Source organism: Macadamia integrifolia, chromosome 12, assembly GCF_013358625.1.
Source record: "Macadamia integrifolia cultivar HAES 741 chromosome 12, SCU_Mint_v3, whole genome shotgun sequence".
NCBI classification, from domain to species: domain Eukaryota; kingdom Viridiplantae; phylum Streptophyta; class Magnoliopsida; order Proteales; family Proteaceae; genus Macadamia; species Macadamia integrifolia.
In genome coordinates this window covers 22,038,321-22,050,956 of record NC_056568.1, presented here as the reverse complement: position 1 = coordinate 22,050,956, position 12,636 = coordinate 22,038,321, and the positions used below count along the sequence as shown (strand labels likewise).

At 39.1% G+C, this 12,636-nt stretch overlaps 1 protein-coding gene and 2 long non-coding RNA genes across 3 annotated transcripts; all 3 read right to left on the bottom strand.

Annotated features, from left to right (window-relative positions):
- Window positions 1-2,113: 2,113 nt before the first annotated feature.
- LOC122094697 lies at window positions 2,114-2,924 on the bottom strand. Its single transcript, XR_006144963.1, has 2 exons — window positions 2,569-2,924; window positions 2,114-2,477 (listed from the first exon to the last, which is right to left on the bottom strand). It is a non-coding gene; the product is annotated as an uncharacterized LOC122094697 (long non-coding RNA).
- Window positions 2,925-3,804: 880 nt separating this feature from the next.
- On the bottom strand, window positions 3,805-7,221 carry LOC122094712. Its single transcript, XR_006144967.1, has 2 exons — window positions 6,554-7,221; window positions 3,805-5,409 (listed from the first exon to the last, which is right to left on the bottom strand). It is a non-coding gene; the product is annotated as an uncharacterized LOC122094712 (long non-coding RNA).
- Window positions 7,222-9,442: 2,221 nt separating this feature from the next.
- On the bottom strand, window positions 9,443-11,176 carry LOC122094800. Its single transcript, XM_042665398.1, has 3 exons — window positions 10,482-11,176; window positions 9,946-10,338; window positions 9,443-9,827 (listed from the first exon to the last, which is right to left on the bottom strand). The coding sequence occupies exons 1-3, from the start codon at window positions 11,174-11,176 to the stop codon at window positions 9,443-9,445; spliced, it is 1,473 nt and encodes a 490-aa protein (XP_042521332.1).
- Window positions 11,177-12,636: the final 1,460 nt, after the last annotated feature.

Genomic DNA, 12,636 nt, shown 5'->3' with positions numbered 1-12,636 from the left:
TTTTTTTCAATGATATGATACATTAGTATGGGAAGAAAGAATGCTACATGATGTGTGTGTCTACATCTGTTCACAATGGTGCAAAATGACTGCAATGGAGATGATTGTGCATGTTCGCCCGTTGGGTGCGGGTGCGGGCATATACCTACGTGATAATAGGTAGCATTCCCTTACCCATTAGTATGATAGTATAATATAATATGGGGAGAACTGTTTCTATCTGGGATTGTAGGGGTTGCACCAGCATAGGGGCCTAGGGGAGTGTACCAAGAAAAGTCAATAGAGTAGGCATATCCATCTTTCATGGGGGACATGGTGGTCATTTCACTCCTCTCTATGCCTGGGCAGAGTTTCTGTACTCTGGGACAAAAAACATTATATATAATCGATATAATATCGCTACCGAGTTGTGTGCCCACTCTCACAAACGTGGGGTCAATAAGAGCGTGAAGGGGCATCAACGGGGGTGAGATTTTTTTTTTCATTTCAGGGAGCAAGGTGATCATTTCACACGCTCTTATGTTTAGGTGTAGCATGCACACAACTTGGCAATGATCTTTTTTCATTTAAAAATAAGGGAAAGGTTCTTTGAGTGCAAAGCTTTGTCTACCTGAAGACACATACGTATTGTTTAATATTATTTTTTCTTTCTTAAAAATAAATTAAAAATAACAATATATCTTGGTGCGCCTTAGGCTTAGAGAACCTTACACAAAAGTAAGAAAAATATATATAGTCTTGAGATGCAGACGACCGTATTTTGAAAGAGCGACCAGTGTCTTTTATCAATATCGAAGAAAGGGATTTTGGTCTTTGATTTTCTATCATGGATATATTATATCAGAGAAAGGGTTCCTGTTAAGACCCCAAGTGTCAACAGAAACAAGAAAGCAAGCAGGCTACATCCTCACATTTACCTGTGTTTCTGTGTATCCTTGTGAGGAGGCATAATATACGCCTTTAGCTCACAAAACCTTTTTCAAACACAAAATTACAAAAATATTTAACCATCAGATCCACAATGGTAAGGTAGGAGAGAAAAAAATGGGAAAACCCTATGTGAGAGCCTAGAGGGCACATTTAAGTGGATAGGGTGGGGATCCTTTTCCCGCTAGATCTTTACGCTTTTTATCAATCAGTCTTGTCTTTCTTTTTGGGACAAAGTTTTATGTCCATGACAGGCCCAGTGCGAAAACACATAGGTGTGCAATGACCACAGTGCCTTTGCCTAGGGTTGTATTTCCTTATGTGTGGGCATACGGGCCTATCAAGGACACAAAACAGTTGCCTAATTTGTCATTTTTTCTTTTAGTTGGTATAAGGGGAAAAGAATGCTACCTGGTTGTGCCATCCACACCCAGGCACATGACGCCATGAAAAAGATGTCCCTTATCCCTTTGGTTGGATGCATATAAATGCACTCCACTGGCCAGGTGTTGGCACAGTGGCCATGAGACCAAGTAGCGTTCTTTCTCCCTTGATATAATTAAGATGGTTCTAATCTATCAATCTGGATGGATCAAGACCAACCAAAATATTCTCTTAAAAAAAAAAAAAAAAAGAATAATACAATAGATCAATCAGTTTTAGGTTTTATTGGGTCAGATCGCTTTGGGTTATTACTTTAGCCTTGGGTTCAATACCCCCGGTCTAGTTTGTTAGAAATTCTTTTTGAGAAAAATGACTTTGTCTAGGAGTGTAGAGGCTTCCTAGAGAGACGAGAGAGAATTGACCTCCCCAACCCCATGAAAGGTGAAAATGCCCACCCTGTTGATGCTTCCAGGTGTGCTCCTACTGGCCTCTACAGGGTGCAAGATCCATGCTCTCCGACAGAATTCTTCCCCCTTTTTTTTTTTTAACTAATGGTAATTAGTTTGCTCTGTTTCTGTACTTCCTTTTCTGCTCCTCTGTTCTGATTGTTGTCGTGTATTTAAACAAGGAAAATACCTTCCTTTGCTTGGACGTCGCCATTAGTATCCTTTAACTGAAGCATACTTTAGAATTCCATAAAATTAATGAGAGAAAATAAATAAATTAATAAGAAAAAGTGAATATATATACATCATCAAAGCAAATATAAATTGAAAACCTTTATGAATATCATGAGATCAAATATAAAACAATCTTTCACAATATTTAAATAATTTATATTTGTTACTACATTGTTTAAACAGAAAAAAATAGATCACAAGGACCAGTTGGGAGTGAAAATATTTGTGGAAAGATTTAGGTGAGATTTTTTTTTTTATATTAATATGAATGGTAGGGGACAAATAATCCCTGAAGAGAGTAAAGTACAAGAGATTGAATATTCAATGAGAGGAGGAGGAGGAGGAAAGGGTCTCAAAGCAGTGCAACCCATCAAACTCGGCCGCGAAACAGAGAAGACTCTGCTTCTGCAACTTCCCAGAAGTCTCATGATCTTTTCCCTGGAGTTTGGTCCCTTTCACTTGGCTGTTCTTCTCTTCATGCCTACCCTGCAAGCCCCAATCTCCAATTCAAATCAATATAATTGAAATAAAATAAGAAAGAAAAAGAAGAAGAAAAAAAAAATTATCGTTGATAAACCTCTGTTATGTAGATTAGCATTGCAGCAAAACTAGCGGAAATAGACATTTATAGTAGATGATTAGAAAATGAGGAGACCTGGCACCTCAGAGCAAAAGGGTGGTTACTTTGAAGGAGTTGCAATTATGTGTGTTTCCTAGTACGTATATATAGAGAAAAAAAGAAAGGCTTTTACTCCATGTTTCTTAAAGCTCTTCACACTCCTCCTCCCCTGAAGAAGAGAAAATAGAGAGCGGATAAGCAGGTTTTTGTGTGGGCATCACTGGTCTTCAGGTTATGACTTTTGGGATAGGAGGATAAAGTGCACAGCAAAAACGTGGCTCATGGGAAAAGTCAGAAAAGTGAGAAAAGTGAGAAAAGTGAGAAAAGTGCCGGTGGACCATGGACGGCAGTATTTTCCAAATTCTCTATTTTTTTTTTTTTCGGCAGAAAAATATTAAATAATATTTGGTATCTAGTCTTGTTCCCGCGGTATCCGTGGCATGGTTGTAAGTATTGGTATCAGATTGGCTTTATTGATCGTATCAGATTGGTATTTACTGAGACCGATACTGATACTTGACTGATCCAGATCAATTAGTCGTATCGATTTGGGGGTAAAATAGTAAAAGAAAATGTATTTTTTGTAAAGAGTAAAGGTCTAATTAATTGATACAGGTAGCTCCGATTTGATCCAGATCAGTATTATATTGGTCTCGGTAGAGAGAGATCGATGCCAATACCTATACCAAGAACTAAATCAATGTTATGTCAGGCTAGTCGGTGAAGCCTGAAAGTAACAACCTCCGATACTTTACCAAATATCCCATCTCCATCTATCTCTCTCTCACATCTTTTAATTATCCTCTCTCTTATTCTTGGAAGTCCTTTTAAATAAAGGTATCAAAGAGTTTTCAATAAATAATTTGAAAGTGACGTATGATTATGTCATTGTCATACATACTTTTTCGAATACACATGTGAAATGATATTATTGATCCCAATAGAGAAAAATTATATTATATTTAAAGGATAAAAAGATAAAATTACAAATCATCTCTACTTTAAGATTAAATAAAAAACAAGGGAAGTGTTCTCTATTTGGGAAGTGATTCCTATGCCTATACGAGAGACCCAACCAGTGCTCCCCATTGGTAAGGGCAAGGAAATCATTTTATAGGGAGGAGAAGAGACAAACACAAGAATGCAAGCCTGTAGAAGACCCAATCAATGCTCCCCTTCCCCCCCACCGGTTGATAGGTAAATGTATGATTTATTAAAATGATAAAAGAGATTACACAGGAAAGCAACCCTAAAAACCCTCTCCAGGAATGACAAGAGAGGGAAAAGGGTCACTAAAACGGCAGGATAGGTCCCGCCAAAATAGGAGAAAACCCGAGTACAAATATGAAAAGAAGGACAACTACATTCTATAGTAAATCACCAGATCGGAATCTTTTTTAATCAATAATTGGATCTCATCCGGAAAATATAGTGCCTCCCTTTTGGTAAAGGCAATGAACAATGGGGTCGTAGTCAAGCTTGACAATGAGCCAATGATACGAAAAAATGGTGGCAACTGCACCAGTTGATTGTTCGTACTTTTATGCTGGATTTTATTTTACAACGATCGGAATAAGAGAGGAGCTTTACATGATTAAAGAAGAAGAAATCTATGTCGTTATAGTTGGGAGCAAGAGACCAACATTGTGCCATCTCCTCTCCCATACGTGAGAATGGCTTCCATTATCAATATGCGGGTGTGCTACGTTGAGATCTAATGTTGCTTTTGTCTTGACTTAGTCGAGAACTTGTGGTGGTACTGTTTTCCCTGAACTTTTAAGCTACAAAATCTAGTTGAGTAACTGAAACCGACAAAAACTAGTGGTAATAGTACCACAAGTTCTCCACAAAGTCAAGACAAATGCATCATTAGATCCTCAACATTGCACACCCGTATATGGAGTATGGAAGCCATTCCCACGTACGGGAGGGGAGATGGTGTAAAGTTGGTCTCTAGATTCCAATTGTAACGACATAGATTTCTTCCTCTCCAATAAAGTTCATCTCTTATTTCGATCATTGTAAAATCCAGCATAAAAGTACAAGCAATCACCACTTCTGCCACTGTTTTCCATATCCATGGCTCCTTATCCAAATTGAAAACGACCTCGTTACTGCCTTTGGGTCCTTCAACCACTCCTAGGCTTTGACACCCACCATTCTCCAAGAACAGTACTGCTGACTGCCCATGGAACAAGGTACTAGCAGATGCTCACCGATCCCAATGTCGAGGATGGGATCATATGTCCACGCTACCAAGCACAAACAGCTACCCCTGGATACAAAAACCAAGTGCCTCCACGAGTTCCTTTCTTGAACGTAGAGTATCCCTCTGTCCAAGGGAAATTGCTCCTGCTCTTTCCCTCTTAGAGAGATTGAGTCTGTCTGTGATTCTGTAATCGAGGGAAGGACAGATCTTCCTTGGATCCCAGATCCGAGGTTACTTACTTCCCGCAGATATCTTTAGTTTTCATCTGGTTTGGATGATGAGTTGTCGGGTGCCACGCGGCAACTGCTTATTGAGTGATGGGTTTTATGCTTATCACGAAATCTTTCAGGAACTTTGGTCTCTTGGGCAGATCAGGTTGTGTCATCCAAAGCCTATGAGAGGATCATAAAGCTGCCGTAACTTCGTAAACACACCAGCATACACACACACACACACACACACACACACAAGACTCCTGTGCAGCAACCTCTAGTCGGGCCCTGAATAACTCGGAGCTACAAATTTGATTCATCCACCCTGGCTTCTCTGCAAATTCTTGCATTTTATCCTTCAAAAATTGGATACCTCTTCTGCAAAATATAATTAAGAGTCATCCAAGTTAGTATAATATCTAATCTCATTTGATGTTTATATTCATTTGAAATAGAATTGGAACTTGTAAGATTAACTACATCAACTAAAACAACAGGTCATAATTCAAACAGAAGCAACCTTTGGATTTGAATTTCAGAATCAATAACGCTAGTTATAAAAACTTTAAAATATAAATTTCAAATTTAAGTGAAGTGGGATTGATTTCCCAGCTTTGCAATCAATCGGGAGATGTAGAGATTTCCCTCTGCTGCACTCGAACGCAAATAGAGACAGAAGAGGAAAGGGTAGGTAGTAGGGGTATTGAGACTTAGATGAAGACTCTCTGATGCTGCTAACTCAACCAGGACAGGAGACGTAGAAAGGGGAATGAGGGCTGGGGTTCTAACTCTTTTTTAACTCTCCTCTTTCGTTTTTCGAACGCGATGCATCATCTCGCTCCCTATTATATCTGGACACAAGCACTACACTCTTCCACTGAAAACATTCTCCAACAAAATTTTTGAGGGAAGAGATTTTTCTTTGACAGCGTGGCTCCTACATTAGCTAGGGCCAATAAGAACGCATATGAAAGCATCAACAAATGTAGGATTTACAACTTTCAACGGATGGGCCAGACACATCCCAGGGCCTATGTCTGAGCGCATGAACCATGATCCCGGACATGCTCCTTTTTCCAATAATTTCTTTTACAAACCTCCAATGATATTTAATTCTCTAAGCTATTACAGGGCTTGAGTGTAAGTTGGAAAAAAAATATTCTCATTAAAAAAAAAAAAAAATAGATGAAAATCAAGGAAATTTATGAGTTAACCTGATCCGATTTCCTTCAAAAAGGAATCTTTTTTTTTTTTGGTAAGGTGCTATGAAATAGAGATGTCTAAAGGCTTGGACGTAAGCAGGGAGGGCAAATAAATAGTATTAATGGTTTGATTTCAAAGATTTCTATTTCCATTGTGCTACAATTAAAAAAGAACATGCATAGTATCTTCACTACTTATGGTTATTTTATTTTTCTTCGCTTGAATTAGAGATAAAAAAGATTCATTAAAAAAAATATGAATATGTGATCATGCACAATATCAAAGACCAATCAATTATGTTAACATGGGACATACATACCTTGCAACAAAGAGACTGGATGGAGATCACATTAGCATCATGTATCCCTAGTGTTCACCATTTGATGTGGTAAATCTCATCTCTCGCCTTTGACCCAAAAATGATAATATCCAACGGTGAATAGGATGCCAAACTAATGTGGTACTTTGTTCAGAACTCTCCTTATAGTAGATACCACCATTTTTTTAATTTCTTTTATGCATTTAGAGCACTAGATGGAATGTGTGAATTCTCCTTAAGGAGGATTATCGTTTCCACTAGGTCTTTTTCAGTGCATAAAAGAAGAAAATTGATATAGCTCTTGGACTTAAAATTGATGACCTATCTTGTACCACTCCCTTCACCAGTTCTAATTAAATCAAAACAAACTAAACTCGGTAAAAGAAATCAAATCTGAAAACTATAGGTGTTAAAGGACATCTATTTGTAGAGCAAAAAAATATTTACCATATAAAATTTGGGTTGATATTGACCTCAAACATTCCAGACTTAATCAGCATTTAGAGAAACACATGACATACCTCTCAATGAGAAAACTAAAATTATAGAGATGAGGAATGAAGAAATTCTTTCTCACTCTTGCTTGAGAAGGATAACCCTTATATATTAAGAGATCTGAATTCTCTCTAGCTCGGTTGGGTGCCCAACATGCATCTGACAACTGGGACCACTCGAGCACCCATTCCAACACAGGGTCGCCCATGCCAAGGGGCTCCCAGCTGTCGGATGTGCACTTGAGAGTATCTCATTCCTATATTGAGTGTTAGAATTCTTCTCATTTATGGACGCTAACTTGCATCTGACAGCTGGGGACATCGTGGCATGCGCTCCAACACATAGGCATGCATTCCAAAGGGCTCCAGCCAACAGATTTGTGGGTTATCATTCCTATATTGAGTTCTAGAATCCTACCCATTAATGGATGCTAGTGTGCATCTGACAACTGGGGACCCCCTGCACATACACCAACATATGGGTTGCACCCCAAGGGGCTTCCACCCATCGGATGAGCGTTGGAGAGGATCTCATTCCTTATTGAGTGCTAGAATCATTCCCATTTATGGATGCCAGCATGCATTCGATAACTGCCACCTGTTACACACTTCATCATATGGACGTGAATCTTAAGGTGCTCCTAACCATCGGCTGTGCTCTTGAGAGGATCTCATTCTTATATTGAGTGTACATTCCAAGACATAGGCGTCCATCCCAAGGGGCTCCCAGTTGTTAGATTTGCACTAGGAGGATCTCATTCGTATATTGAATGCTAAAATCCTTCCCATTTATGGACACTAGCATGCAGCCGACAGCTAGGGACACTGTGGCACCCACTCCAACACATGGGTGTGTATTAAAAAGGTCTCTTAGACATCAGATTTGCGGGATCTCATTCCTATCTTGAGTGCTAGAATCCTACCCATTTATGGATGATAATGTGCATCTGATAGTTGGGGACACCCTGGTACGCACAACAACATATAGGCATGCATCCCAAGGGGCTCCCACCCATCGGATGAGCATTGAAGAGGATCTTATTTCTATATTGAGTGCTAGAATCCTTCCATTTTATAGATGTCAGCATGCATCTGATAGCTGGGACATCCAGCCATGCGCTCCAACACAAGGGCGTACATCCCTAGGGGCTCCCAACCATTGGATGTGCTATTGAGAAGATCTCATTCTTATATTGGGTGTTATAATCCTTCCCATTTATGGGTGCCCAATATGCATTCGATAGCTAGGAGCACTCGGAGACGCATTCCAACACACGAGTGCCCACCCCAAGGGGCTCCAAGCCATTAGATGTCTACTATAGAGGATCTTATTCCTATATTTAGTGCTAGAATCCTTCCCATTTATGGATGCTACCATGCACCCAATAGCTAAGGACATTGTGCCATACACTCCAACACATAGGCATGCATTCCAAGGGGATCTTAGCCAATGGATTTGCGGGATCTCATTCCTATATTAAGTGCTAGTATCCTACCCAACACAGCTCGTGTGCATTCGACAGCTGGGGATACCCTGGTACGCACACCAACATATTGGCGTGCACTCCAAGGAGCTCCCACCCATCGGATGAGCGTTGGAGAGGATCGCATTCCTATATTTAGTGCTAGAATTCTTCCTATTTATGGATGCCAGCATGCATACAACAGTTGAAACATCTGGCCACGCACTCTAACACATGGGTATGCATCCCAAAGCGCTCCCAACAATCAGATGTGCACTAGAGAGGATCTCATTCTTATATTAAGTTTTATAATCTTTCCCATTTAAGGCCGCCCAATATGCATTCGATAATTGGGAGAACTTAGTCACACACTCCAACACATAGACGTGAACCACAAGGGGCTCCCAGCCATTGGATGTGTATTGGAGAGGATCACATTCCTATATTGAATGCTAGATTCCTTCCCATATAACTGGAAGGCACCTAGGCACGAAATTCAACCCATGGGTGCACATCCCAAGAAACAGAGACGTACGGTACGTGTTTTAAAAGGATAAAAACGACGAACGGTACGGTCAAAAAAACAGGAAACGTCAAACGGACAGAAACGAACGGTACAAGTATTAAACGTGTAGTTTTCAAAAAAAGAAACCAAAAAAAGGGCAATATATCATCATGTAATTTGAGAGATTATTGTCTGTATACCTGCATCTAATGTTCTAAACTACATCAACATCAAACATTCATGCATATATCATCCAAAATATAGCATCCAATGTAAATTCCAAATTAATACTTAATACACCATATTAAAAAAGACATGTCCAAAATATATAAAAAAAAAAAAATCCATCCATCCATATCATCCAAGATGTCTAAAGAACTCAATATCATTATAACAGGTCCAAAGATCAATGACAAAAAAAAAAAGATCAATGAGGAGACATTAAACTACATGAAGTAGATCCTCCATCAGCTCCAGTGTCAGATGGTTCAGGTTCCTCGTACGTCTGCTCAAGCCTCTCCATTTCAAGCTCAAAGTCTACTATAGGTAATTCACCAAGATTATCTAAATCAATAGGCCTTGAATCTTTATGTAGTTGGCTTTCATAGTTCTCCCTCATCATAGAGTTCATCCTGATGTACACCAAATCCTCTAGCATCTCTGGGGCTAATCTATTTCTTTTCTTTGTTTGTGCTGCATCCCAAGCACTCCAATTACGCTCACAAGGAGAGGAACTACAAGACTGACTCAAGATTCTACAAGCAATATTTTGAAGCACAGGAAATGCACTACCAACAAATTGCCACCAAATCCTTACAAATCAGCATAAGTAAACAAATATAAGAATGCTATATTTAATTAAAAAAAATACAATAATACTTACTTGGATGGTTAGTTTTCATCATTGTCTGCTCTGTCATATTGAACAACAATGGACTTTTCATGCGATAATCAATGACTTCTTGCATGAATTGCTCACGATCTTCTAAAGGAACCATGATGTCCATTATAAAATCTTGTGCATTCATAAATTTAGTTCCATCAATATCAAGTCGACCACCAAACATAATAGAAGGATTCAAAAGTGCACCAAAGAGATGAACATGATGAATAATGTTCTTCTCTAACCTAAATTGAAACAAATCCATTATGGCTAAATACTTCCCTCCATCCTTCTCCACAAATTTTCTCAATGTTTCTTTTGCCCTTTCTGTTGCTTCATATAAGTAACCTGCAGTAGAACCATCTGAATCAACAAGGCGAAGAATACGAATAAGTGGCTCCATGAAAGCAACAACTTCCTTTGCCCCTCCCAAAATGTCTCTGATTGAATTATTCCAACAGTTCTCACTGCCATTTCAGCTCTATTGAATTGAAAGGCTCTCCACTCAGATGATGCAACAAAAAGCCTCAACTCATTCTCAACAACAATAAGAGACTGCAGCATAAAAAAATAAGTACCAAACCTTGTCTTGCAAGGCTGCTTGATATCTCTATTGTTGGTGAATTTTCTCATCAATGCTACAATACCTGTGTGCCTGTGAATATAATCCACTACAAGTTTTCCATCTTCTATAACTTCCCTCACCCATTTAACTTTTTTGTGAATATCTTTCAAAAGCAGATTAATCCCATGAGCAGCACAATTTGTTTTATATATATGACGCCATTTTCCAGACAACATATCACCACAAGAACAAAAGTTAGAACCATTATCTGAAATAAATTGCACAACATTCTTTGGTCCAACTTTTTCAATGACATCAGAAATTTCATTGAAAAGAAATGTGGAAGTTAATCTATTTATACCGCACTCAATACATTTCAAAAACACAGCACCCCCAGGAGAGTAAGCAATCACATTAACCCATGACCTCTTCTTTATGTCAGTCCAAGAATCAGACATAATTGTGCAACCTGTGATATCCCATGTCGCCTTTATACTGCTAACATATTGCATGATTTCTGCTTTTTTTCCAAGAATCAAACTGGTCCGAAGATTGCTATAACTAGGTACAACATAACTTGTACCATAAGCACATGCACCCCTTAGCATCTCAATAAAAGAATTTGTCTGAATAACATTGAAGGAAATGTTATTATTGACAAAAAAATCAGTTACCAACATGTCCAATGATTTCTTGTCTTGCTTAGCAGCCATCTCTAGCATTGTGGGTTGATGTGCAACCCTAACATGAGGCATAGAAGGTGTGCTACTTGTGGAACCCATTCCACTTTCAAGAGAATCACTCCTTCTTTTCTTAGCAGATCTACTCAAATTAAATTCTGCCAGGGCATCAGCTTGAATGTGCTTAGAAACTTGGGTGCAAATTTGAACATCATGTCCAGGTTGACAAGCTAAATGAGCCTTCACTCGTGAAACACTCCCGGAATAATTAAGTCCACAATAGTTACATGTGAAACGGCCCAAACCACGTTGCTCTACATGTTCCCAAAATTTATCCTTAGGTCTCACCATTTTGCTTAAGCTCAGGTAGCTCAACTTTGAAATACCTACATAATATAATAAAACATCCTTTCCAATCTCAGCAAATAGAATAATTAACGTATAACGAATGAACGATGAGTAAATTCCTTTCAAAAAAATTAAATCATAGATTAGTAAATGAAAAAAAAAAGGGATATAAAATGCCAAATCGGATTAGTAATCAGAAAACAGAATTATAATACCCAATCAATCAGAAAACAGAATTATATCTTACTCACTGCAACAGTCGATCATGAGGTATTTGAGAGAGGACAATTGCCCTAGATAAGGCAAGACCATGCAATTATGACAATGACTGAGTATAACAACCTCTAAATTAGAGAAGGAACGGTGGCCTACCCAACTTGGAAATCTTGTACCACCATAACTGACAATTCTTAGCATTTCAATATTGGTGTGGGGTTGCAGTTGGTCAAGTACATTCTCCTCAACTTTTTCATTTCGTGATTCCTCGGGTTACCATTTGCTTTACTTTGTATTGTCTAATGGATTAATATACATTGTTCAGCTTAGGCTCTTCTTTTGATAAGAAAGAAAAGAAAATCATTAAAGAAGTGGGGATGAAGATCGGAGATCCTGAGTGGGTTGGGAAAGAAGGAAAGTATCTTGTTTACTACACCTTGATGGGATTCGAAAGTAGATATTGGCTGGGTAAGAAGTAAAAACCAGCCTTTCAAATACAATGAATTCTATTCCAAGAACCGTAGAGTCAGCTGGTCTCGGATCTTGTAATTCATCGATTCTAGGCTTCCTTGGCATGAATCGGCTGTATTGGATCTGATTCCTGTTTGAAACCATGGTAAGAACCAATACAATAGTAGCTCTGGTCCCTGGCTAATCTATCTTTGCTTTCGTAATCACTCCAGCACAACTGAACCAATACAATAGTCACAACAAGGGCTCGAAGAGCATACCTCAACAGCAACCCTCTCAAACCACGGCTCCTGAGGACGGCAACTCGTCTCAGGCTCTCAGCAGCTGTTGCTCACTGGTTTTGATGCCGCTTCTGACGACGGCCAAAACCTTCACGCCGACTGTGGAGTGTGGAACTGTGGATCCGATGAACGATGGATCCGCTTCCGACTGACGGCCAAAACCTTCACGCCGATCTC